This window comes from Chelonoidis abingdonii, chromosome 4 (genome assembly GCF_003597395.2).
Source record: "Chelonoidis abingdonii isolate Lonesome George chromosome 4, CheloAbing_2.0, whole genome shotgun sequence".
Lineage (NCBI taxonomy): Eukaryota > Metazoa > Chordata > Testudines > Testudinidae > Chelonoidis > Chelonoidis abingdonii.
In genome coordinates, this window is record NC_133772.1 from 123865780 (window position 1) to 123892947 (window position 27168).

Below are 27168 nucleotides of genomic sequence, written 5' to 3' on the forward strand. Positions count from 1 at the left end.
AGGGTCTTCTAGTGCCATTCAAGGATCTTCTGTTGCAGTGCCTGACTTGGGCTCTGAAACATGGAACCTTCTCCCCCAGTTTGCCTACTCTGACCTTGGTTGATCTGTTCCCTTCCTCTCTACTTTCCAGACTTCCTGTATGGTTCCCTGTGAGTCTTCCCTTCTGTGAGTCCTTTTATAACCTCCTGTTTGGTCACCTCTGTCTCTTTGTCCTGCGTGGGAAAGTTACACTCTATCCACTTCCCCACACCTTTCAGACAAGAGGAGGAAGTATTTTCTTCCAGCAAAAGCAAACCCATTGTCCCAAAGAGCTAGTTGTTGCATACTAGCAGCCCACCATTGTTCCTCATTTGGGAGGTACATGTTGAAAGGTTTGTCCACAACGGTGGATACACAGAGACAGAGAGACATTAATGATACATCAATTTTCGTAGTAACAACTGCATAATAATTTCATAACAACAACCAGAATTCTTAAGTTGTCCAGACAGATTTCCTAAATTGTCACAGGTATTCACATAGCTCTCCCAAAACTCCCAAAGTCCTGTCCCACAATGCACTGGACTAAGTGTAAAACCTGAGAGGGGTTCCCTGGGGAAAGTCTCTTGGGTTTTGTCTCTCCAAAAACTTGGCTGAAATGTGCAGAAGGTGCCCCTAGGACATTGTGTAGGTGCAAAGTGTTAATATTGTTTGTTACTATTTCATATTGCTTCAGTAGGCTTAGAAAGCCATTATTGCACTTCTCTAGTGTATCTGTCCTATCAAGACAGACTTTAAATGTAATAAAATATGTTTGGACACATTGTGGTAGTGTACACAGCACTGTACATTAAGAAAATTCATCATCATTTTAGTCTTAAAAACACATTTTGAATTGACTGGCCAAAGTGTTAACCCTAAGTGCCACATATCTGGCATAATCTCCATGTGATTCTTGTGCATTGCTTCTGAGATATAACTAGAGCTATGTGAAATTCAGAATTTCTGTCCTACGGCCCATTCTGATATTTCAACATTTGTTTTTGCCTCAAAGGTCAAATTTTGAAAATATTTGATTTGAAAATGTTGAAACGTTTTGTTTTAAGATGTTTTAATCAAAACAAAACACAACATTTTGACATTCCTGAAACTGAAATGTTTCATTTTGGTTTGTTGAACTGGAAGTTCAAATCAATTCTACAAAACATTTATGCTATATTTCCCAGTTCAGCTCATTGCCTCATGGGAGCTGTAGTTTCGAAGACTGATGGCTCCATTCTCCCCACGGGCTAGATCCCTGGCTGGAATATATCTCCCATGATGCACCCAGATTCATGTGGCTCCCATAATGTGCCATACAGTAGGTCAGAGGGAAATCCACGTTGCATTATAATAGATATAATCCTCCAGGAAGTCTAGTCCATAGGAGAGAGTCGGGGTCTAAACTACAACTTCCATAAGACAATGAACTGATTGGGAAAGGCAGTTTAATGTTTGACCTGATTCTAATCTAAGCATTTTGAAGTTAGCTCAACAAAACAAAATATTCCAATTCAGGTGAAACCACCCTGACACAAAATATTTTGTTTCAATTTTCCTAACAGCAATTCAACATTTTTTGGCAAAAAATTTGCAGAAACTGCATTTTCTCTCAAAAAAGCATTCCAGTGGAAAATTCCCAAACAACTCTAGTCATAAATTTAACTAAGTGCATTAGGCTGTTCAGAACCAGATTTCACTGTGCTGGGAATTCTCTTTATCCCTCCTATTCACCCAGAGGATAGGAACCCAATCCCTCTCATTCTTTGGGCCAGCTTCAAGTCCAGGCAGTATTCTTGACATAGGAAGAGTACACTCTGTGCTCAGCTTCTTATATCATTATCTGTACTTCATTAAGTGCCTTTTGCTCATCACTGAATCAGTATATTTCCCATCTTTTCCAATTGCGGAGCAGATGGAGTCTCAATTCAACCTTTCCCTGTGCCAAAAAGACAAAAGTCTAGCTGTGATAAGAATGATAACTGTAGAATAACAGTAACTAATTACACTATCTGGTGTGACTTCACCAGCTGGCTGCGTTTCCTTTGTGCTAATTCAGGGACAAGTCAGGTCGGAGAATCTACCTAATATTTCAAGATAAAACACAATTGCATCAATGTCCACCTGATTTTGTGTCATAACTCTGCAAAGCTGCCAATTTCTTAAGATTTTGATCCACACACATACATTAGCCAAGTTCATTAAGAGGGTTTTGATGGGTTTCAAGTTTGCATTAAAACTAGAGATGAGCCCAGAGAGGAACATAGTATATCTCTCCAGACTTTGCAGTGGGGAATTCAAACCAGAACTCTGAATCTTCACACCTGTGAAGTATGGGAAACTTTGGAACCAAATCCAGTAGCTGAGGTTCACCTCTATCAAAACCCCAAGCCAGGGCACTTTTGTGTGGTTTTTTTTCAGCTGGATTGTGATAATTTCACAGAGTTGTAATCAAAACAAGGATAAACCCCTATATGCATGGTAAGAGAAGAATGTGTAAGCCCGAGATAGGAGGCTCAGTTTTAACCATGCTGAATTCCCAGTTTCTTAAGATGAGATTTCAGTATATACATAGGTCAGCCCAGCCTGACTTAGAAGTTTCATGACCCTTTCAACATTCACGACTGTAATTCTAAAAACTGTGAATCCCCATTCCTTATTTGTTCATAAAAATCAACAGCAACCCAGAACAGTTCCTAATTATTCCTCAAGTTATAACTGCAGAACAGAAACGTAGAGTCTCCAGCTTTCTCGCTGCTGAAGCAAGGAAGAAAAATGTGTGAGGTGGAAGTAGGGGGACATGTCCTGGCAGAAAATGTTGCTCAGCCCACATATATGCAGACTTGTTAGAGAGCTTTAACCTGATGTCAGAAGTTTAACTTGAACATACACAATAAAAATGCACAGTAAGTTTGCTGCAGTTAAATTCCCCAAAGCCCTACTTGCTATGTTTAGAATTTAAACACAACGGGATAGATTCTCATTTGGTGAAAACTGGAATAGCTCCCTTGACTTGAAGTCAGAGAAGCTATGGCTCTGATCCACTATTTTCAGACCAGTACAAAGTATAGCTAAGACAAGATCCATCTTCCTTGCCCATTCCTTTCACCATAGCACCCTGTGAAGAGGCAGGACTCACCACTGAAGCAACTCCTTGTGGCCTCGCATGATGTACTGGTTCTGTCCTCTCTGGCGCCTCTTGCCAATGGGCGCACTGGTCCTCTGCTGGTCTGCCCCTTCTTATGCTTCAGCTCACCAGCCAGGTCATCAGAAATAATAAAAAGTCCAACAAATCAGTGTCCAAGATCTTGTATCACATCTTCAGCCCCGATTCTGGGCCTGTGGTTTTCACTCCCTTTTCTCAGGGCTCTCTGTCATCCTTGTCCCCTCCTCCATCCTCATGCCACCATACCAGTGGCTAGTAGGGGAACCCAGGCCTGCTCACTATGCCACGATCCAACCATGACAACTCCTTGCTGCTGCCTTCCTTTGGTTCTTCCTACCCAGCCTTTCTCGGGCATTCTCCCCTGCTGCAACTTCTGTAGGGTCACCCTTCTGTCTTGGCTGGTGCACTCCAGGACCTTCCCTGGAATCCCTCAACAAAATCCCAAACTAAAAAAGCACAGTCTTAAAACCCCTTCTGCCATTTTGGGGCTTGACCTTTCATGCCTCCACTGGATGCCTTCCAGGGCTCTCTACCTGTAAATTCAGTTCCTGCTGTTTTGTCAGGCCTTCCCGCCAGAGCCTGCTCTGCTCTGCTGTCTTCCCCCAGCCTCCTGCCACACTTTTTTCTATTCAGGAGAGGATCCCAGGACCAACTGTTCCCTTTGGCATCTTCCATGAGCCTCCCAGTCTTTTCCTTCTCCAGGGTGGACTGATTTAAATCACAGTGATTTAAGTAATGATTTAAATAATTGATTTGAATCAACTTATCCATTTGTACTTCAATTATTTTCTAAAGAAAGGTACTTTCTCATTGGTCAATATAATCATTAAAACATGTTGACATACAACTAGATAGACCCTTTACATTAGGTTTGGCACATCTTTTTGCCACCCAGTGAGATCACATGATGGAGTCTCCTGGAGTCAGAGGCCAGGTCTTAATACCTGTGGTGACTTTGCCATTCTCTTGCCCCTAGGAGCACAGCCCCACACAGGATCAAGCACTTAATACTGTACATGGCCTGTTGTGCCGTATTTATAAAGCTTGACCTTGAAAGTTAATTCCCCTCCTCCCCCGGATTCTTTCTTTATATAGAAAAGCAGCCTTTAGGTTCAAAATAGGCTCATAGAGTCAGCATATTTCTTACATGTGTTAAGAGATTTTAATAAGTTTAGCCTTTAACATATTTTGTAATAAATTCAGACTTCATGTTAAACAGGTTTATTTTTAAAAAGAAAATCAGAGTATTTTTGAAAAAAAAATATAAATCCATTTTTTTTAATTTTAAGGAGTTTTTAATTTAAATAATAAAATAAAACAATCAGATTTAAATTAAAAACCCCTTAAAATAAAAAAAATGGATTTATATTTTTTTTCAAAAATACTCTTTGATTTTTATCTATCCTGCCCTGCTCTAGTCTCAGAGAGTAACTGCAGAGCTCCTTGCGCGCTATCTGCAGCTTCCTTTTGCTCTCAACTTCTTTTGTTTATTGTCCTCTCCCAGCACCTCCTCAGCTGGGCCTCATCCTCCTTTAAGCCTGTCCCACTCTCCGGTCACAGCTCTGTGTGTCAATTGGCCTCCTAGGCCCATTCTGAACCTGTGTGGGGTACACACACCCTCTTCCTTGAATGTCTCCATTGGCACCCCTAGTTTTACTGCATAAAGGTCAAGCTTCTTGCTCTCATTTCCCAGGCTTTCCACAATTCTGCCTCTCCTTACTTGTCTGCTCTTGTGTCTCATCATGTCCTCCCCACCTCCTCCACGCCACCCTCTGCCCATTTGTCAGCTTCCTGAACAAACATCTCTGCAACTTTTACTCTGACCTTCATGCACAGAACTGATCCATCCGGCCACTACCCTCTCCTCCTCCAAATTCCTACTCAGGATGCACCTCTGCTACCATGCTGGTGAGAAATCAGCCAATTAATTATGGCTAGGTCTATTTATATCAATTTTTTTACAAATTGCACATCTATATATGTGTATATATCATTGTATTCCTCTGCCTGCCCCCACCTTCACATCTCACTGGTCAGATTAGATTGCAAGCTTTACAGGGTAGAAACTATGGGTAGCCCTATATCTTCATATATGTTTATACAGTGCCCAGTGCAGGAGGGTGGCAATCCTGATTGAGGCCTCTGGGTTTTTCTGCAATATATGTAATGTGGCAGCACCTGGGAGCCTCAACCAGCTGTACAAACATTTAGTAGGTGATGGACCTTTCCTCAGAGATCTTACAATCCAAAAATAACAATCATGTAAGTAACAATAATGTGCAGGAAAAGGCTCAGAGAAGCAGATTTTGGCCTCTAATGCAATCCTGCTCTTCTTGCTGTGCTGAGGCTGTGTATCAGGCACATACTTTGCATGGTTATATTCTAAAAATAGCAAATCAAACAGTGCCACAGTTTAATGGATAATGTAAAATATGACTCACATTGGGTGAGTCTATGCTGGCTGGGAAGAGAGACCTTCATGTTAACTGCAGCACCAGCTCTCACAGTGTAAGGAATTTAAGCAGGATGGGGAAGTCAACTTCATCCCAGAAGGCATAAGAAGCTCTAAGAGCTGCAAAGAGTAGCTTGGAGCTCAGATCTCCTTAGCAGAGCCGCTGTCAGTGCACCACATGGATACCAGTTCTAGTTGTGGCTGTAGTTGGATATAGGATGTAAACAGCAATTCCAGCCCCTGATGAGGGACTCTACAAATTGGTTAAGTCAGCTCTAGCATTTCCAGACACACCACCAGCTGCCTCCTTCAAGGGCAACTGGGCACATAATGAGAGCAGGATAACACTCAGATCACATGTGCCCTGTGTTCTTGGAAGAAGCTTGCAACTTACCCATTCTGTTTTACCCTGTGTCGTTCTTCTAGCGCAGGTCCTTTCCCCTAACAAAACATGCTGTACGATTAAAATCAGGCCTTAAATTCTTCAGACCCTTCTCATAAGGACTATGAAATGCAGCACAGATCTGGGGTGACAGTGAGACAGAAACATGCAATGTGCTATGGAGCAAAGAGATGAGAGTCCTTCGCTATAAGGAACTGGTAAGACCACAACTAGAGCATGGTGACCCGTTCTAGGCACTTTGGTGCCTGAAAGTTGTTTGTACGTAGGAGGGAAATGAAGGAAGAACAAAAATTAAGGAGCTACAGGGATTGGTATAGAGAAAAATATTGAAAGAGCTAAGGTGGTATAGGTAAATCAGATGATGACTCCTAAGTCCGCAAGTATATGAAAGCTGGAAATGCCAACGCTGGGGAGAGCAATCATATAGGGTGGTCCAAGGAATAAAGGAACAATTTTCTAACAGGTAGGTCTATTCACATCTGGAATAATCCGTGAGGTGAAGTGGTGGACACTTCCTCATTTGAGTCACCTAAAATTGGACTGAACAAATACTGGATCATATACTTCAAGGAACAAGTCTGCACTGGCTTGGGGGTGAACTTAATAGTCCTATTTTGTAGGATTCTGTGCTTTGTACAGTTAGTCTGACTCACACATACTGCGCTTTTAGTTTGAAAAGAACAAGAGCGTAGTAAGGTCATATTGTATTAGAAACCTTTCCTCTTCCTGTTTTTGGAATAAGTTTTGTTGTTCCCTGTAAAACCAACCGACCCGATGAACATTATTTGCACCCTGTCCGTTCACTTTTTACGTAGGGTTCTGCAGTTGATAATGAGCAAGGCATAAATGTGAGTAGCATAGCTGAGCTACTGTTTGTGTATTTGAAAGAGGATTTAAGCACTGGAGGCATCAGCATAAACAGTTTATGCTGAAGCGATTCTAGAATCTATTTACAGTGAATCCAAGATGCTCCTGTACGTTGCTCACTATCACATGTTGCTTACCAGGGAGAGAATAATGCCATCTATAAGTTTTGCCTTGTAGCGGACAGAGGCCTGGCAGAAGATGTTGTATGAGGGCTACTGTTAGTGACAGCTGGTGGATTGGAGAGTATCCTTTATCTCATATGGTACAATTACTGCTTTGGGTTAAAAGTGCCAATATGAATTGATGCCTCTGACCTATAAATTAAGGCAGTGATCCCCAAACATTTTAGTAAGGAGACCCACCAACTGCATTGTGTCATTTTTGGCAATCCACTCAGGGTCCACGTTTGTAGGGGGTGAAGGCCAGTGTCCTCTTCCTCCTTCTCCCCCTTACCCTGCCCAGGGGGCATCAATTCCCCTGGCACTGCAACCCTAATCCTAGGGGGGTTGCAACACCCAGAGCAGGAAGCCGGGTCCAGGCCTATGAGACAGGAGCTACTGCTGCAGGTCAGAGTGAGGTGAACTCACTCTCCAACGCCTCCACTCTCGCCCTGGGAACTCCCCCCTGTACCTCATTCCTAGGAGAATATTGTGAGACTTCATTCATGTGTGTTTTCAAAATGCCTTGAAAGCACTGGATGGATGGATGGATGATGCAATATCAGTGCAAAGTATTCTTACTATATTATGATTAGGCTTGGCAGAATTTGATTTTTATCTTTTTGATGGATAATATCGATTATTTATTTTTAAGCATCTTTTAATTTTTATCTGTTTAGTTTTTCAGTCACTTGAAATTATGTGGAGGTCAAACATTAATTGTTTCTTGACAGAAGATGTTGAAATTCAAAACGTTAAGGTTTATAACCATTAAAACACAAATTGTCAACATCACATGTCAAAATATACAAAGTTAATATCCCTAGATCAAACTCCAAGAAGTTCATAAGGAGCATTTTTCTTACTTTTCCTAGCTGTAGATCACAGTTATTATTGATGGAAATATTTTTTTCATCACTTTGTATGTGTACGATGAAATCAAAGTTTACCAACACTGAATCCTTCCAAGCCTACTTATGATGATTATCAGCCCTACTGGACAAAAGATCCACTGAAGGAGCGTATACATGAATGTGTTAGAGCAGAGCCCTAATTTATTTATGGACACTCGGACAGAATTCCAATCTCATTAAACCATGCATTTAATTAATACCAATTCCAGCGCAGTCAGCCACTGATATTGCAAACACTTTGCCTTGAGTGTAATAGGATGAGTTTGTGGCAGAGGAGAAAGCTTATTTTAAGCCTCTTATGAATGTTTATGAAACAAATGTTTCCTGTTGTTGAAAAAAAGCAAACAAGTCTGATTTGGAGTGGGATGATTCTACCTTGAACTCGAAACAGCAGTTGGGGCAGGGGAGAGGGGTGACAGCAGGATGTAATTCTGCAGGCTGTTAATGAGCTTTTCTGTGAAAGACACAAACTAAACATGGATGTTTTCAAAGGCTGGACGAGCCAGTTATAGTAAAAATGAACTGACCTGATCCTGTGATCTAAACCCCACCCATGTAGAGTAGAGATGGGCCTGAGCTCCGACACATCTGGATCTGTCCTCCTTCAGATGTCTCAAGGGTTGAGATCAGCCCGTTTTAGAGAGAGAGAGCCAAATCAACACTGACGCAAGCTGCTGTGACTCCATTTAAATCAGTGGAGATGCACTGGGTTTCACCGGGGGCGAACTCGTGTTTATCTTTTTGATCTGCCCTGGTGCAGGAAGAGCCTGATCCTGCAAGGTGCTAAGCAATATTGACTTTGCTGGGAGATGAGAATGCTCAGCACGTCACATGAGGTGCTGAGAAATTTCCGGATCAAGTAGTAAATCAGTAATATGATGAAAAAAAATCATGACCCCAATTTTCAGTGGTGTTTTCTTACGTACATATGTGCCCCCTGTTACTGTAGTAGCTAAGCCCCTCACAGCACCTCTGCGAAGTAGGGAAGTACTGTTATCCCTAGTGGGGATACTGAGGAACAGAGAGGCTAAGTAACTTGCCCAGGATCCAACAGGTACTTTGTGACAAAACAAGGACTTGAACCCAGGTTGTCTAAGTTCAAGGCTAATGCCATAGCCCCTAGACAATGTTTCCTCACAGCAAGTGCTTACAACTCCCACTGATTTCATCTGAAATTGTGGAGGCTCAGACATCAGGACCTGTATTCCTAGAGGTAGACTGAAATTAAGTCAACTATTATGTGCAAATTGGGAGTGTATGCCACAAACTTCCCTAGTATGAGCTCATTAATAATAATAAAAAAAAGTAGATGTCAGATTCCAATAATTAAGTCATGCAAACAGCTGGAACTGCAGAAGTCTTTCTCAAATAATATTTCTATCATGTCTTAAAATTGAGAGAGGTTTATAATAAGGACTTGTGAGCAAAGCTGCTAAATCAGCTTATGGAAATGAGATAGGATAGGAATGAAAAATAATTGACTCAAAGCCTGGTTGTAAATATAAAGCTTAGTCAACCAAACAGAAATGGAGAGATTCTGTAAGAGTCCTGGAAGAGTATCATCCCCTGTCAGCTCTAGCTGGCTCAGAGGAGTGTACATTGAACTATTCACTTCCATGTCCCTGATTTGAGTCTAGCCCAGGATGGCAGGTTAACACCACCAGGGAGCCAATTGGTGAGCTTTTTGAAAGAAGTTGGTGGTCTGAGTGCAGGTCCTAGTGGACAGATGTTCATATCACAAACAGATATCCATGTTGGGCATCTCAGCAAAGAGGACACACAAGGGTCATAAAGACTGACTTACCCTCTCCCTCCTAAGGGTGGTCCTTCCAGCTGAGATGTAGGGCAACAGGTTGAAGGCTGCACTCTTGCAGCAGTAGTGTATCTTTCTAGGGTTCCCTAGAAAATTTGAGTTTCCAGGCATGCTGGTCTAGCTCTGTCCACCAGCTACTTCAGAACTTAAATAAAACATTTGAAGGGGCAGAAAAAATGAAGCTCAGTGGGTTCCCTGAGACTTGATTGTATGCTCTCTCACACTGGTTTTACACCAGTGTGAACTTCATTGATAGCATTATTCCTAATTGATTCTGGTGTATGTGAGATCAGAATCCAGGCTCTTCTCCTTGAGGTTTTTCCAGTACTCAGTGTCTCCGCTGAGTAATTTTCCCAGCTGCACAATACTTTAATAGCAATAATATTAATACATTCATCTTAGATTAATATTTATGGCAGTGATGAATTTGGCCCTGTGTCACCAGCCAACTCAAGCTTTCATAGAAACATAAGCCTTAGTAACAGTATGAATAAAACATCCAGCCAGACACTAATCAAACAATGAAGCCCTTTTATGGTTTGGCTAAGACCTGCAACATCATTTCACTGACTGCACATTTAAACAACAGAAAGTGTTAATTCTACTTTCACTGAATAGAGCCACAGATTCCTTCTACCATATGTGCTGACTCTATACAAACTAATCTACCTTACGGCTTCAGAAGTGACTATAACAGTCACAGCCTCAGGCACTCTGTTTTAACTCATCTGACTGTCTGCTTATTAGATACGTTGTCTGGTTTATTTTAAAGTCGCGTTTTTTATCGAGAACTAGGCTTGTATTTGTTTAAAACTCCAGCAGAAGATCTTCCTCTGCTAAAGGAGAACTTATGTCAACTACTATATGACAAATAAGGAAAGCTGACTCATGGCAAAGACTTGAAACAAGTCAGTGGGAACAGCTGAGGAATAGGAATTTATTCTCTATGTGGAAGGACATCTAGAATGTGGGCCAAAATCAGCCTTGGTGTAATTTACCAAAGCTACATCAGGAATAGATTATTTTTTTTGGAATCTGGCCAATGAATTAAGGAGTGAGACATATGTGGCCAATCCCAAACCAATGAAGCCAAGACATGACATAGATGCATAAAAGAGAAAATGGCTGAACATTGCAGGCACCATGAATGATCACAGTGAGATTGAAAGTGATCTTGGTTTATGAAGATGGTACGTATCTGGGTGTCCTGAAAGATGGACTTGTGAAGCAACTTTATCATGCATATACTGTACACTATGAACAAAAAGCATGCCAGTTCAAAATAAGATGAACAGCTTCTAGATAAAAAATGCTGATCTCAGGTTCTTCATAGTTCTTCTGATGGAACTTCTCCTTGGATCCTATTTTGAGCTGTAATGATTTATACTGATAAGAGTTTACATATAGTGCCTTTCACCTTAAAGGATCCCAAAGAGATTTACATACCATAAATATGGATCACTTCACAGACTCACTGTCTCTATATGGATGCTTAAAGCACAAGACCATCCTCACCCCATCAGTATCAGTTCGTGTAGAAGGTACATTTACCTTAGAGGTATCCCATCCAAATATTTACTCAGCCTGACATTGCTTAGCTCAGTAGCTCTGAGGAGAGCTCATCCCAAGGTGCCATGGCTATAACAATATCATAGTTCTGTAGTCAGGATTCTACATCTCCAACAGCAGTGGAGCCAGGTTTTGTAACTATGGGCAACTGGGGATTTGGGGTCGGGGGAATGAGTGTGTGCTTGAAAAGATGCCATGCATATACTTAAAAGATGCCAGGGGAAGGTGCCTGTTCATAGAATCATAGAATATAAGGGTTGGAAGAGACCTCAAGAGATCATATAGTCCAAACTCCTGCTCAAAGCAGGACCAACACCAACTAAATCATCCCAGCCAGGGCTTTGTCAAGCCTGACCTCAAAAACCTCTAAGGATGGAGATTCCACCACCTCCCTAGGTAACCCATTCCAGTGCTTCATCACTCTCCTAATGAAATTGTGTTTCCTAATATCCAACCTTGACCTCCCCCACTGCAACTTGAGACCATTGCTACTGCTTCTACCATCTGCCACCACTGAGAACAGCCTAGCTCCATCCTCTTTGGAACCCCCTTTCAGGTAGTTGAAGGCTGCTATAAGAACATAATATAAGAATGGCCATACTGGGTCAGACCAAAGGTCCATCTAGCCCAGTATTCTGTCTACTGACATTGGCCAATGCCAGGTGCCCCAGAGGGAGTGAACCCAACGGGCAATGATCAAGTGATCTCTCTCCTGCCCTCCATCTCCACCCTCTGACAAACAGAGGCTAGGGACATCCTTCCTTACCCATCCTGGCTAATATCCATCAAATCCCCCCTCACTTTTCTCTTCTGCAGACTAAATAAGCCCAGTTCCCTCAGACTCTCCTTGTGCCCAAGCCCCCTAATCATTTTTGTTGCCCTCTGCTGGACTCTCTCCAATTTGTCCACGTCCGTTCTGTAGTGGGGGGACCAAAACTGGACACAATACTCCAGGTGTGGCCTCACCAGTGCCAAATAGAAAGGAATAATCACTTCTCTCAATCTTCTGGCAATACTCCTACTAATACAACCCAGTATGCCGTTAGCCTTCTTGGCAACAAGGGCACACTGCTAACTCATATCCAGCTTCTCATCCACTGTAATCCCCAGATCCTTTTCTGCAGAACTGCTGCTTAGCCAGTCGGTCCCCAGCCTGTAGCAGTGCATGGGATTCTTCCATCCTACGTACAAGACTCTTCACTTGTCCTTGTTGAACCTCATCAGATTTCTTTTGGCCCAATCCTCCAATTTGCCTAGGTCACTCAGGACCCTATCCCTATCCTCCAGCCTATCTACCTCTCCCCCCAGCTTGCTGCGAACTTGCTGCGAACTTGCTGAGGGTGCAATTCATCCCATCATCCAGATCATTAATAAAAATGTTGAACAAAACGGACCCAGGACCAACCCCTGGGGCACTCCACTTGATACTGGCTGCCAACTAGACATCAAGCTGCTGATCACTACCCATTGAGCCCGACAATCTAGCCAGCTTTCTGTCCATCTTGTAGTCCATTTATCCAATCCATACTTCTTAAACTTGCTGGCAAGAATACTGTGGGAGACTGTTTCCCCATATCCACAGAGCCAGTTATCTCATCACTGGGGGCAATCAGGTTGGTCAGGCATGACTTGCCCTTGGTGAATCCATGTTGGCTGTTCCTGATCACCTTCATCTCCTCCAAGTGCTTCAAAATGGATTCCTTGGGGACCTGCTCCATGATTTTGCTGGGGACTGAAGTGGGGCTGGCTGGTCTGTAGTTCCCTGGGTTCTCTTTCTTCTCTTTTTTTAAATATGGGCACTACATTTGCCTCTGCCACTGGTCAGCCTCACTCTGCTATTGGCTCTGCCACTGGTCTCCAAACCAAGTCTGAAAACTGGTTTGATCACCAGTACTATAGAAAAGCTCTTTGTTTTCACATCTTAATGCCCTGAATACAGAAATACTTCTCCTTGGCTCCCAGCTTCCTTGGGGCATCCATTGTAATTTAGTGCTCACAGTATGATAGTCACCTCCTGAAGGAACAGGAAAGCAGGATTCCTCCAGCCCTAAGAACCACTTTCAATATACGGCTTTCACTATTCCTCATAGTCTATCTCATATTTTGTTGTAACCCCTGGTTCTACAGTCAGATACAGAGAATGAGAATGAACCCAAAGGGTACATGAGTTTTTAAACCACTCTGCTGATGGGAGCAACTCAGACCATGGGTACTGCGCTTTTGAACAGCAACAGACTGAACTTCAAGAGAGAAGAATTCAGCCTTTGTGTCAATCCACAATTCTCTCTTATTTGTGTTTCATAATAACTAACACATTTTGATTTTAGTTGGTAAAGCATCTTTGTTCTTCTTTGTGTCTTCAACCTGATATTTTGTGCTTGAAGTTTAGTGTTGGGGGTGGAGGTGTTTTTGCTTGTTTGACAGTTTTTTAATTTTAAATTTTTCAGTGTTCTTTCATTGGCATTTTTGAGCTATGAACCCTTTAGTTGATTTAACCCAAAGGAAATTGTCCAGTAGGAGCTATTTAATGGGAAGCTTGCACTTCTGTATTAGAACCATAGCCTTTCTGGATAACCAGTTGATACCTAGGTGTGTTCCTCTTGGTTGCAGGGAAGCCTTATGGTGCAGATGATTTCCTCCCGGTGCTCATGTACGTCTTGGCCCGCAGCAACCTGACTGAGGTGCTTCTGAATGTGGAGTATATGATGGAGCTCATGGATCCTGCTCTGCAGCTGGGCGAGGGTGAGAAAGAGTCTTCTCTTATGTTGCATGTTCCCTTTTGAAATGATTATGTACTTCTCTGCAGAATGCATGTGGGTTTGTGAAATAGATAAAGAGCTCTAGCTAGGGTCAGGCAGCTGTAGGGTAAGCTTCCCCCTTATGCCTCAAAAAGATGTGACCCAAAGTTAGGCTTCTAAATATAGCAGCAGATTTTCAAAAATGCTGAGCACCAAGAAGCTCCCACTGACCTCAGTTAGACCTGCAGGTGCTCAACATTACTGAAAATCAAACCACTAATTTAGCTACCTAAATACAGGCATAAGAGGCAGAGACGTTTTGAAGACCTTGGCCCAGGCGTTAGAAACCTAACTGTTCTCTATTGAAAAATAAACTTTGGTAATACATTCTGCTAATGCTTTTAATTATTCTAATGAGAAAAGATCCATTTGCTTTAATTGGTTGGTATGTCTTTGATCATGTCTAATTGTCAACCCCCAGGATGTTTGTGTAACCCAGCTGACCCCTTTGGCAATGTTATCTGAGTGATAAATAACCAGTGACGTCCACAGGAGGTGGAGTAACATTCGCTGCAGGGGGGAGATCTCTCTGAACAGGGAAAATTAAATTACTTTGCCTCCTGTGCTAGGGGACTGGTGTGTTTCTGAAAATATTTTTTAAGTAAAGTGTTTTCTAAACATCATTTGTCTGGCCAGCCATGATAATTACTGTGAGTTTCATTAACAATCAGAAGAAGCACTAGAGAGAGCCCACAGAGCACGCAGAAGGGAGAGGATATGTATGTTGCAGAATTGCCATCTAGTGGCCATTTTGGTCATCTGCAGTCTTTTAGTATTTTCATTTGTTTTCATAATGAGAAGACAAACCTGGAAGCCAGCAAGAACTGTGAAAGATAACTGTTAGAGATGGGTTAGACCAGGGTTGGGCAACCTATGGCTCCAGAGGTGCATGTAGCTCTTCAGAGGTTAATATGCGGCTCCTTGCATAGGTGCTCACTCCGAGGCTGGAGCTACAGATGCTAACTTTCCAATGTGCTGTGGGGTGCTCACTGCTCAACCCCCTGCTCTGCCCCCGATCCTGCCACCATTCCACCCCTTCCCCTTCCCCCAAGCCTGCTATGCCCTCACTCCTCCCCCCTCCCCACCAGAGCCTCCTGCGCACTGCAAAACAGCTGATTGCGTTGGGCGGGAGGCGTGGGGAGGAGGAGGAGGTGCAATTGGTGGGGCTGCTCCTACCAGTGGGTGGGAGATGCTAGGAGCTGAGGGGGGTGGTGGATGTGGGGCTGCTGACATATTACTGTGGCTGTTTGGCAATGTTCATTGGTAAATTCTGGCTCCTTCTCAAGCTCAGGTTGGCCATCCCTGGGTTAGACTCAGGACCTCAAATCCAAATCCCTTTGAATTTGAGTTCAAATCTCTGGACCCGAATCTGCCCCTACAATTTTGTTTCTAGCATGGATCTCTCAAGAACAGCTTGCGAGACTTCAGCTCTATCCAGTTCAAATCGGAAAGTGAACACTAGTTTGATCTGGTCTCAAATCCCAACCTTTTACCTTAGTCTAAACAGGATCCTGGTCCATATATGAAAATTGCTTCCTTAGCCTGTCTCTGCTGTACAATGATACACTTAGCAAATATGAAAACAATCGGTTTGATTTCAGTGGTAAACTAGATGACTGAGCGTTACGATTACCCCTGCTGAGGGGAAGAGTCACCTTGTGGTGAATGCTCAGAACCAGAAATTAGAATGTCCAGGTTTTAGTCCTTGCTCTTTCATTAGAGATTTCTGCCTCCCTAGCACCTACCAGTAATGCTGTACCCGACCCCGCTGCAGGTGCTGGGGCTCACCACCCTTTAGAGATTGGTCTGGTAGGGCACTGGGTGTACCATATGCTTGGAGACCAGCACTGCCAGTGCTCCAAGCACTAGGACCTTCAGGAAGTTCCACAGTAGACAGGATTGGTTGCAATATGCTCATTGTCAATGGCTAGGTAGATATTATACCCTTTCCCTCTCTTAGTTAGTTAGTTAGTAATAGACTGAGGGAAATTTTTTGAACCAATAGTACGTTCACTGAAAAATACAGTTTGGGGTCAACTAAAACTATTTGCAAATTTGGGTTGAATTTGATGAATAGTTGCAGTTGGAAAAGAGAGAGATTTTTTTTTTTTCCAAAAAAGTCAAAATGTTTTATCCCAACATTTTTTAAACAAAATATTTAATGTTTTCATTTTGAAATAAGGTTTCAGTTCAACATTTAGCTAGCTTTATTTAAAAAGGCAAAAAAGGTTAAAAAAACAACAACCCACCCTAGGTTAAATAGGGGAAAAAAAGATTTTGTTTCAGGTTGAAAAATGTTCTGTTTGACCCAAAATGAAATACTTTTTCATTTTTCATTTGGGCCATGGAACCAAAATATAAATGATTCATTCCACTCTAGTTACTGATTCCTGCCAGTTGTATGCAGCTACATTATCATTAGTTGTATTACTATATCATCTAGGAGTCCCAACCATGGACAAGGAGCCCCACAGTGCTAGGTACTGTACAAACACTGAATGAAAGGACAGTGCCTGCCCCAAAGAGTTTACAATCTCAGGGAAGGTTGGTGACTTGGGTTTCTCCATGAAAGAGGATGCTGTGTTCATTTACATGAATTCTATGTTTAACCGTAAGATATCAAAGAAAACCCACAGCGCACCAGCCTGCAGTCACTGCTTCTTCCCAGCTGTGAGTGAGGGAAGTGACACAAGCAGGTTAGGTAGCATGTGTCACATCCGCAGCTACATCAACCAGAATGGAATGAAGAGCACTGTGATCATTATTTATTAGTTCTGTTGCAGTCACACCTACACATGCCAAACAGAGGTCAGGGTCCTGCTGTACAACCAATGCAAAGACAATCTGTGCCCCATGGAGCTCACAATCTCAGATTTAAACAGTTCACAACGGGTGAATGAACATAGAAACAGGGAGGAGGGAAGGACAAAGTAATGGTAGATTCAGGTGTGATGCTGTTTTGGGACCTTCTTGTCTTTTTGTAGGTTCCTATTACTTAACTACCACCTATGGGGCCCTGGAGCACATCAAGAACTACGATAAGATAACAGTAACTCGGCAGCTGAGCGTGGAAGTGCAGGATTCCATTCACCGCTGGGAGAGGCGGAGAACGCTCAACAAGGCCCGGGCGTCCCACTCGTCTGTGCAGGTCAGCAGCTCTGGGAGAAGGGTGGGGGGTGGAGAGTGCAATTTCCATAGTGGGAGAAGCAGATGAAAATTCCAACTGGAAACCAGGCTTCAAACAGGGCCCCAATTATTCCCTGTGATTAGTAATACTGTTACTCAGCACACATCATCTGCTTGCTAGGCACTGCACTGTGCACAGAGAAAGTCAAAGTTCCTATCCGCAAGAGCTTACATTCTGTGCTGGGCACCATGGAAGAAGCAAGGAAGTGCAGAATGGAAGAAAGCTACAAAGGGAGCTGTGAGAAGTGGGAGGTGTGAGCAGGGGGAAGAAGAGGAGAAGAAAGAATTGAAAATAAAGAACTAAGAGAGTGCGATATCAGCTGTCACAGTTTGGAGCAACTGCATCTGTATCCCCCGTCCATCAGGGCTGTATTTCCAGTTAGGCACAGTAGGCACATACCTATCGGCACTGGCATTCTAGGGGCGCCTTATCTCTCTAAAACTGTGCAACACTAAAGTCAGCTGTAGGCAGATGGAGAGCACTGAAGATGCTGTGCCTAGGTGCGTGTACGGTGTAAATCCGTCCCTGCCCTCCATGGTCCCTCAAGGGCAGCCAGTCTGGGCTCCCAACTCCTCAGCTGTCATTTCTCCTGTGCATAGACCCACATTTCTGTCCCTCCTGACCAGCGTTTTTCCAGGCTTCACAGTTTCCTGCCTATACTGTGTGATATTCCCAGCAAGCCAGGCATCCGAGACAGGCCAGCAAGTGCACTTTGCTTTCTCTTCAAAGGCTGTGAACAGCTGTAATTGCCAGCAGTCACAGGTTACCACGCAGATTTTTCTAAGCAAGTACCTTTACTCTGAAGGTGAAAGTACTACAGAGAAAACATATTCAAACCCATCAAAGAACCTATAGACATGCTAATAAGCTTATCAGAAATCACCATCCTCCCCAGCACAAACAAGGACTCTGGTAGGAGTCAGTGCTTCAGGCCCCACCAAGGGTGTTTTCTGTGGGGAACAGTTCAGAACAGCCTCAGCTCAGAACTAGCACCCTCATGAATAGCTCCGTTTTTCTACTATACAGCTGGGGCCTTTGATCTTGGCCTCATGTAACAGGTAATCGGCAGACAATGCCCCCATACCTCCCATCTCAGGTCATAGCTTCTGAAGGTCGTTTTTTTTTAATAACCAAAGGTGAGGGATTTGTATTCACCTCCCCCACATATAGCCCAGGAAATCCAATCCAAAAATCGTTTGTTCAGTATAGTCCTTTGATCATCCAGTTCTTATATCTGTCACAGCTACTCCCTCAAGAAGTTACATGCAGTCCTGGCCCACAATAATACATGAACCATTCATCGAATACAATGGACATCTCCCTGGGATAAGTCAGGAAATTGCCATATTTGTCACAGCAGCATCTGACAATCTCTTAATAGTGAGGCTGATGCGAAGGCTAGTGGAATCCATTGAGGCCCCACACTACAAGTTTTGGGCCCCACACTACAAGAAGGATGTGGAAAAATTGGAAAGAATCCAGCAGAGGGCAATGATTAGGGAGCTGGAGCACATGACTTATGAGGAGAGGCTGAGGGAGCTGCGATGGTTTAGTCTGCAGAAGAGAAGAATGAGGGGGAATTTGATAGCTGCTTTCAACTACCTGAAAGGGAGTTCCAAAGAGGATGGATGTAGACTGTTCTCAGTGGTACCAGATGACAGAACAAGGAGTAGTGGTCTCAAGTTGCAGTGGGAGAGGTTTAGGTTGGATATTAGGAAAAACTTTTTCACTAGGAGGGTTGTGAAGCACTGGAATGGGTTACTTAGGGAGGTGGTGGAATCTCCTTTCTTAGAGGTCTTTAAGGTCAGGCTTGACAAAGCCCTGGCTGGGATGATTCAGTTGAGAATTGGTCCTGCTTTGAGCAGGGGGTTGGACTAGATGACCTTCTGAGGTCCCTTCCAACCCTTATATTCTGTGATTCTATGAGGGGATGCCAACAGGGGCGTGGCCTGGTTTTAATATCAGAGGAGGAAGCTGGTTTTTGCAGCAGAATTTTGGACAGAGTTGAGAGGAGAAGTAGGAAGGCCGGACAGCAGAAGGTTGCTCTGATTAGACTTTACACATACACAGAATTACAACAGACATTGCCCTTGAGGAACATCAGTACTGATCATAACAGTTACCCAAGCTGGCTTTTAAACCCAGAAAACTCTTTTTCACTGGTGACCTAATTCAGGATCTAAGCTGTGGGCCAGATCCTGATCTCTAGCACCCCACTTCCAAGGTCACTCCTAGGAATTGCCCTAGGGCAACCCAAAGCATTGCCCTAGGGCAACCCAAAGCATCATTGTAATCATTGTAATGATGGAATTCAAAAAAATTACAAGGAGGCTGCACTAAAGGCAGGGAAAAGAAAAAAGAGTGGAGAATGTGTAAATCTGTAGGCAGGCAGAGGCCATGGGGTTAATGCCAGGGCAATATGATCTGAGTTCTGAAGACAAGCTGAAAATCTGAATGGATATATTCTTCTGGATTAATGGATCTATTCTGTTGTGTGATTCCCATTAACATTATCAACAACCACATATACACACTGATGGGAGAATGTGTCCATAAACAGTTTGGAAAGGATCTGTTTGAAATAGATGGGATAGAGAACGTAAACGCCAGTTATGTAATAGCTGATGTACAAGAGGGTGTAACTGAAAATAAAGGCCCACTCCACCTCCTATTTAATAGGCCTCTTTTCCGTCACTAGTACAATACCTCCATGTAACACTTCCTCTAGCTGGCTTGTGTGAGTGATGTAATAAATTTATTCCTGGAGGAATTCTGCACCACGGCCCATGTGTAGAATTTATGTCCCCCACAGATTTCTTTGCTTCCCTGCAGAAAAATGACTTTCTGATGGGGAAGCAAAAGGAAGCTACAACAGCGGTCAGGCAGCCCTCCCCAGCAGTATATTTTGGGTGCCCAGGCAGCCAGCAGAGAAGTAAATCACTGTGAGGCAGGGTGGCGAGATGGGGGAAGATCCGGCTGGTGGCTCCTACCCTGCACTGCAGTCAGTTACTAGTCCCAGCTGGGCTGGGGAGGACAGGACTTCCTCTTCTCTGGCACACCATCCAGGGATGTGTCAGACCCACCTCCAGATTTCTCCCCTGGCTGTAGAAGCTCTACAAACTCCCCCTCTCCCATGCTTCTTGCACCCATGGCTCCTCAGGGGGAGAGATCCCTGTACAGGGAGCTGCTCCCACATCCGCCCAACCGCCGTGCATCCAGACCCCACCCCATACCCATATCCTCCTGCCAAGGCTCAGCTCATCCCACTCAGAAGCCCTCCTATAAGCCCCGCTCCCCCTGCCCCGGGGCCACCATGATGAGCCACCTGCACCTGGATCCCCACCCTAATGAGCCCCAACCAGTTGCACCTGGATCTCCACCCCACTGAGCCCCATTCCCCCGGCATCTGGACCCCCCCACTGACCCCCCCACACCCATACCCACCTGCTGAGCTCTATCCCTCCCACACCCAGACACCTCTCCTGCTGAGTCCCAACTTCACCTGGACCCCCCGCAGAGTCCCATGACCATTGCACTGAGAACCCCCCAACAAGCCCCTGTGCATCCAGATCCCACCCGGATCCCCCACTGAGCTGCCTGCACCCAGATTACCCAACACAGAACCCTCTCAACCCACTCCTGAATCCCTTCACATGAAGCCCCTCCACACTTGGATCCTGCCTTGCTGAGCCTGCCTGCCCACACCTAGTGCACCTGGCATGGAGGGGCAGGGCCCTGGGGTGTTTCTGGGGCAGGCCCTGTCCTTGTGCTGTATCAGGGTTGGGTGCAGCCTCATCGCTGAGTCCATGTCCCGGGGGGAGCTGCACAGTGATCTCCTACCTCTGTGCAGCCAGCAGTCTGTGCTTCCCAACGCCATGCTCGAGCCTCCACATTTATTTGACAAATAAGATTTGCAGAATTTTTAAATATTGTGTGCAGAATTTTTTTTTGGTGCAGATTTTTAATTTTTGTTGGCACAGAATGCCCTCGGGAGTAAATAAAGACTGTGGGTTGTCCTGGAGATGGAAGTAACTAGCCTACCCAGGGCTGCTACGTTCCCATACTGTGATGTTATCTCAAGAAGCAGCGTGAATAGGGTTTATGCCAATGGAGGCTGACAATTGTTACTAATGAGATGGCTCTCTCTCTCCAGTGGCTACTTGGAGAGCTAGCCCCATTATAAAAAACATTCTCAGAGTTGACACTAATAAGCACTCTTGTCAGTCTCGGCAGAGAAACCAAGGACAGAATGGGGCAGGGAGACTGGGTTATCCTCTCCTTCCTAGATGTTCTTCCAAGTCAGAGGTGTGGCACTCGGGAAGGGCAGGCTGTCAATGCTTCTGTAGCTGCTCCCTGTGTTGCACCTGGCCAGTGAGTAAATACGCTGCCAAACCAGCACTTTCCCCAGGCACAAAATGAATTTTAAAAACACTTTACATTAACCCTTATTTTCATCCACAAGGTGGCAGTAAAGATCAGAGGCCTGATTAGTTACTAGCCATTTACAGGGACGCCCTTAAACAGTGAATGTTGAAGCGGAGAGTGAACAGAAGTTGCTGTGGACAGCCCTAGTGTTTTGGCAGTGCCAGGGTTAGCCAGTGCTCCCTTTGTCACAAAGAGAACGTCCATGAAGAAACACTTCACTGTCTGTGAGCTGTCTGCCTTTTAGACATTCGGCCAAATTACCCTTCCCTTTAGCCATTTCACGATAGGCTGGACAAATCACTGGAAAATGTTCAGGAGAGAAGAGCCCACTACTGGCTGGGGAATGGTCCAGATCAGTGGTTCTCAACCTATTTACCATTGTGGTTTGCACATGCTGCTTTGTATGTGTTATGTGGGCCACGTCCACACAATATATATACTACCCTTATGGCTCTGAGGATGTCACATGGGCTGCAGCTGTGTGCTGATTGGGCCACGGGTTGAGAACCACTGGCCTAGATGAACTGTTAGTAGAATACTTTGCAATTCTACAGAAGTTTTTACTCTGCCTCTTTTTAGAGCTGAGTCTCATTTTTCAAGAGTCAGAGCCCTCCACCAGGTCATCTTAAAAAATATCCCACGTTTCTCAGCTTTCCTTCTTGAGCTGGGAGACCAGAGGGCTTTCCAAACAAAAGACGGGGAATTTTTAATCTTCGTGCATGAGAATGAAGTTGAAACTTGTGTTTCCCATTGGGTCTATGAGCTGACTAAAACTGTGATGCAAGATTCTTCCCTGGGAGAAATTAAGATGGAATCATCATTTTCTTGGCCTGACCGTTGAGGCTAGGACATGAATGGAATTTACCACCACAACAATCATTCATTTATTTCCACCCTACTGAAGCAAGAGAGTGAAGACACTACACCACATTGTTACCTGACAGATTTCCCATGAGCCAAGTCTTCTCTTGCCTCTGTGAGACATCTGGTTGTTAGACTTGATGTCTTGAGGAAAAGCTTGCGGATTACTCATGATGATGGCACATTCCTTTGCTTCCTGTCTTGCTGGATGATGTCTCACAGATGAGGGTGGGAACAATTTCAGAGTGCATCTTCTGCATAGCAGGAGATTCTCACTAGGGCCCCGAAACATCAAAATAGTTACATGTGCTTAACTTCAAGCATGTGAAGAGGCCCACTGACTTCAGTGGGGTGGATCACTTATTTAAAGATAAGCGCTTCGCGGGATTGGGGTCTAACAGGCAGGGCCAGCTCCAGGCACCAGAGCAGGAAGCAGATGCTTGGGGCGGCACATCCAGGTCTTCAGCGGCAATTCAGCGGCGGATCCCTCAGTCCCTCTCAGAGAGAAGGACCAGCCACCGAATTGCCGCCGAAGAATGGAGTGGCACAGTAGAGCAGCCACCGAAGTGTCGCCAATCGCGGCTTTTTTCTTTTTCTTTTTTTTTCACCACTTGGAGTGGCAAAAAAGCTGGAGCTGGCCCTGCTAACAGTGAGTTTCCTTGGTTGTGTGTTTTCTTAATGAAAATCCCTAAATGCTCCAGAACTGGGTCTGAACCAAAATCCTAATACAAACTTTTCTGAACATGGCATCTCAGGCCCCTCTTTAGTATCCAATCTATCCTTATAGCCTGAACTTGAGTGTTATATTTAAATCTACATTTTTCTTTGCAGGATTTCATCTGCATCTCCTTTTTGGAGACTGGTGCCCAGACACGGACGATGGCCTCGCGGATAGACACGACAGCTCAGCAGCTAGGCCAGCAATGTGCTGAGAAGTTTGAGGTGTCGGATCCCCAGAACTATGGGCTCTTTGTTCACGTTGACGACAAGTGCCTGCAGCTTGCTGATGATGCCCAACCTCATCATATAAAATCCTACCTTCTGAAGAGCGAACCCAAAAAAGATTTCCATTTTATTTATAAACTGCTATGCAAGGAAGAGACACAAATTCCAGTCATCAAAGAGCCAGACTTTTTATAATGGCAGAACTGCTCTTGTATTGTGTATGCTTCAGTCTTTGGAAAGACTGAGACACTTTATCTTATGAGATCTTCTGACATCAGGAGCATGTTGGAACTCAGCCTTTTAGCAGTGGTGGTAGGTAGGTAGTTGTAGATGCTCTCTCACTATTGGGCATTTCTCAGCAGAATTCATTTGCAGAAGCAAACAGACCATTCATAGGAATGTTCCTACTTTGGAAAACTTGAAGTATTAAACCTCAAAACCTCCCTGTGGCAACAAGCAAACTCATAACGGATGTGGACAATGGAGCTTAATCAGTTGCTCCTGAATTTTTACAGAAGAGTGATTATCTATCCTATTACAAGTTATATAGGTGAGAGTCACCTATGCAGAAGTCCTGTAAAGGGTCTATGCACAACTTAAACCCTATTTTTGAGGACTTATGTGGTGTGAGTGCCTAGAGCTGGTTCCATGCACAGGATTGAATTTCACCCTGTTTGAATAAATTATGACTCATGATTGATCTGTTCAGCAGCATAGAATCGTATCATGCAGCAGAACTCCATCTGTACCCTGGGATGTTATGCTATATGTACTGACCTTTGAAATACATGTAATAACAGAACATGAAATCCAATAGTGCATGTGCACTAAGAAGCCTTTCTGTGTGGCATACGTTTTACTGAATTAAGTAATTTATGCAAGTCCATCAATGTATTTTTTCCTCTTAAAGACTGAGACTCCGTCACCATCATTTTAGATGTACAACAGCCTTAATCAAATCTGTAATTTCTGGTTAAATGTATTTATTACCATGTGCAATCATTCTAAAATCACTTCCTATTTGTGAATAACTTGATAGTGTAAAAACACTGAGGGAGAAGGCAACATTCATTATAAAAAACTGTTTGATTTCAAATAGATCAGTGAAAGGACTCAAGGTCAGAGACGTTTTTTAAAAATACCACTTCCTTTTCAGCCAGTACTGGATGCTTCTGTTATTTTCTCAGATGTTTTTATATCTTCAGGTTGTTACATGAGTAAATACGTGCTGTTGCAGACTGAACTTGCTGAAGTTCCTTTTGATTTCTCCACTCCTATTCTCCAGGACTCAGAACCTGCCAATGAAATCTCACTGCAGGCTTGAATTTTCCATAAAATGGCCTGATGCAAAAGCACACAAATCCTCAAGCCAGCTTTCTGCTTCTTGAGTGAAGAATGGACATGGGAATCCTTGGCTTAAGCACAGATATTAATCCATCATGGGCCTGATCCCACAGCCCTTACTCAGTCAAAGTTCCCACTCATGTTAATGCACGCGGGATATGAGTAACTGTTGGTGCAGTGGGGAGTAGCCGACCCAAGGATTATAGGAACAGGCCAACTTTGATTGATTTGTCTTTAGTAGGAAAAACATATTATTGTGATTAGAAAAGGGGGTTGTGTAAGTGTGTTCAAACGGCACAACTTCTACATCCAGCTAGCATTAAGGAGGAAATGGTCAGTGTTTTGCGGGGTGGGCTGGAGCCTACAAGTCCCACTGCATTGTTATTATGTTACTTTTTAAAGGGTCCCAGCCTCATTACTGAACAATGACAGTCTACAGTCGTTCTCTCTGAGGTTTGAAATCCATGTCCCTATATTCACCAGTACTGTAGTTTGGCATGTATTTTGTGTGTGAAATAAATATATATGGATCCTTTGTACTGGTCAGCAACCAAACGAGCATAAAAATTACGAATTATTACCGAGGCTGTTACCTTGTAATGCATTTAGTCTTGGGTCCATGTAGCCAGGAGAAAGTGATATTACATTTAGAAAGAGTAAATAATATATTGTGGTTTCAAATCTATCATGTGCAGCACTAAGGGATTCTTTATGAGAGAGGTTTGCCCCAAAGTCTTTGACTCATTTTCCCGCCCTCCCCGCACGCATGCACTTGTGCTGTGCAATTGGCTGGCACCCTCCACTTCTGGTACCCTCCGCTGTGGGAAGAGCCTTGGGATCTTTCCGGATTAAAGGTGCTGCATATGTGGTGTTATTTGGAATACAGCCCAGGGAACGACACGGCTGAGCTGTGGCATCTGGAGTTTGGGCTGGGGGTGGGGGAGATGACTCTTGGCAACTTTTTATTGGGAGTGAAAAGGGCATTTCTGCATCTGGGGCAGGTGGAGGAAACCTCTTCTCTGCTCTAAGGGGGAAATTCAGTATGCCCACATGAAGTCTGAGTGATTCAGCTTTATGTACACATGCTGTGCAGTGGCTGAGGAAAGAAAATCCATCCTCCAACCAGTGGGCATGCCATGGGGCTGTAATATAGCCCTTCCACAACAGTTATTCCAGCCTATAGGCTTGGATACGAGCTACTGCCCCAACCCCTGAATTTTGCATATATATATAAATTCTTAGTCACTATAGTTTGCCAAGCTGGGTGAAATAATGGCAGCAAGGTATGGTTTCCTTTTAGCACAACAGCTGTAAGCTCATACAGTAATTTACATACCCTAACTCCTCTGATTCTGAAGGATCCCAAAGTACTTTATAAGCTGTTTAGCATTAGTAGATCTGAGAGAGTCATTTATTCCACTGCTCAAACATAATCACCAGTGGCCAGACCAATGACGCCCAACATAGCACGAGTGCATGGAGGGGGCCACCTATCCTTTCTAAAAGTGTCGTGGGATTATTAATGGCCATACACATCCTCATCTGTATAAGTCTTATGGAAAAAAGAAAACCACCCATCCCGTCTGCATTAAGCTACTTCCCAATCAACATAGCTACGTTGAGATTAAGGAGGATAATACTTAGCTGCCACAGTCCAAAGAGCACAACTTGGGCACCTAAAATTAAGCACACAGGCCATGATTTTTCAAAGCCAAGTAATGATTTTTGGGAACCCAACTTGGGACACAGAAAGTGCTGAGCATCCCGTCCTTTGAAAACTGGGATCCACTAATCTATTGCAAGTTGGGCTGCCCAGAATTGAGGAACCCAATGTCATGAGTCATTTTAAAAATGTCCTTAAATCCATATTCAGACCTGTCAATCAGTGGCTTGATTTTTAGAGGTGTCATATCTCCCATTGAAATCGAAGAGACTATTCACAGTAATGAGGGCTTACTACACCTGATGGATAAGTGCTTGTGAGCACAGTGTCAGACTCTCAGGGCTTTGGAAGGAACTTCTCTCCTATATGTATGTAGAGCACTTGACCACTTGAGGGCGCACTATATAAATGACGAAAACAACGCTAGAGCAGGTTTCAGATTAGCAGCCCTGTTAGTCTGTATCCTCAAAAAGAACTGGAGTACTTGTGGCACCTTAGAGACTAACAAATTTATTTCAGCATGAGCTTTCGTGGGCTACAGCTCACTTCTTCGGATGCGCAGAATGGAACACACAGGAGATATTT

At 43.9% G+C, this 27168-nt stretch overlaps 1 protein-coding gene across 1 annotated transcript in view; it reads left to right on the forward strand.

Annotated features, from left to right (window-relative positions):
- Positions 1–24819, forward strand: part of RIN3 (Ras and Rab interactor 3) — a 104516-nt gene extending 79697 nt beyond the window's left edge. The window contains exons 8-10 of the mRNA XM_032777432.2: positions 13971–14102; positions 17143–17306; positions 23463–24819. Coding sequence (XP_032633323.1) covers positions 13971–14102; positions 17143–17306; positions 23463–23771 — 605 coding nt within the window. The 3' untranslated portion in view covers positions 23772–24819. The remainder of the gene's footprint in view (positions 1–13970; positions 14103–17142; positions 17307–23462) is intronic.
- The last annotated feature ends 2349 nt before the right edge of the window (positions 24820–27168 follow it).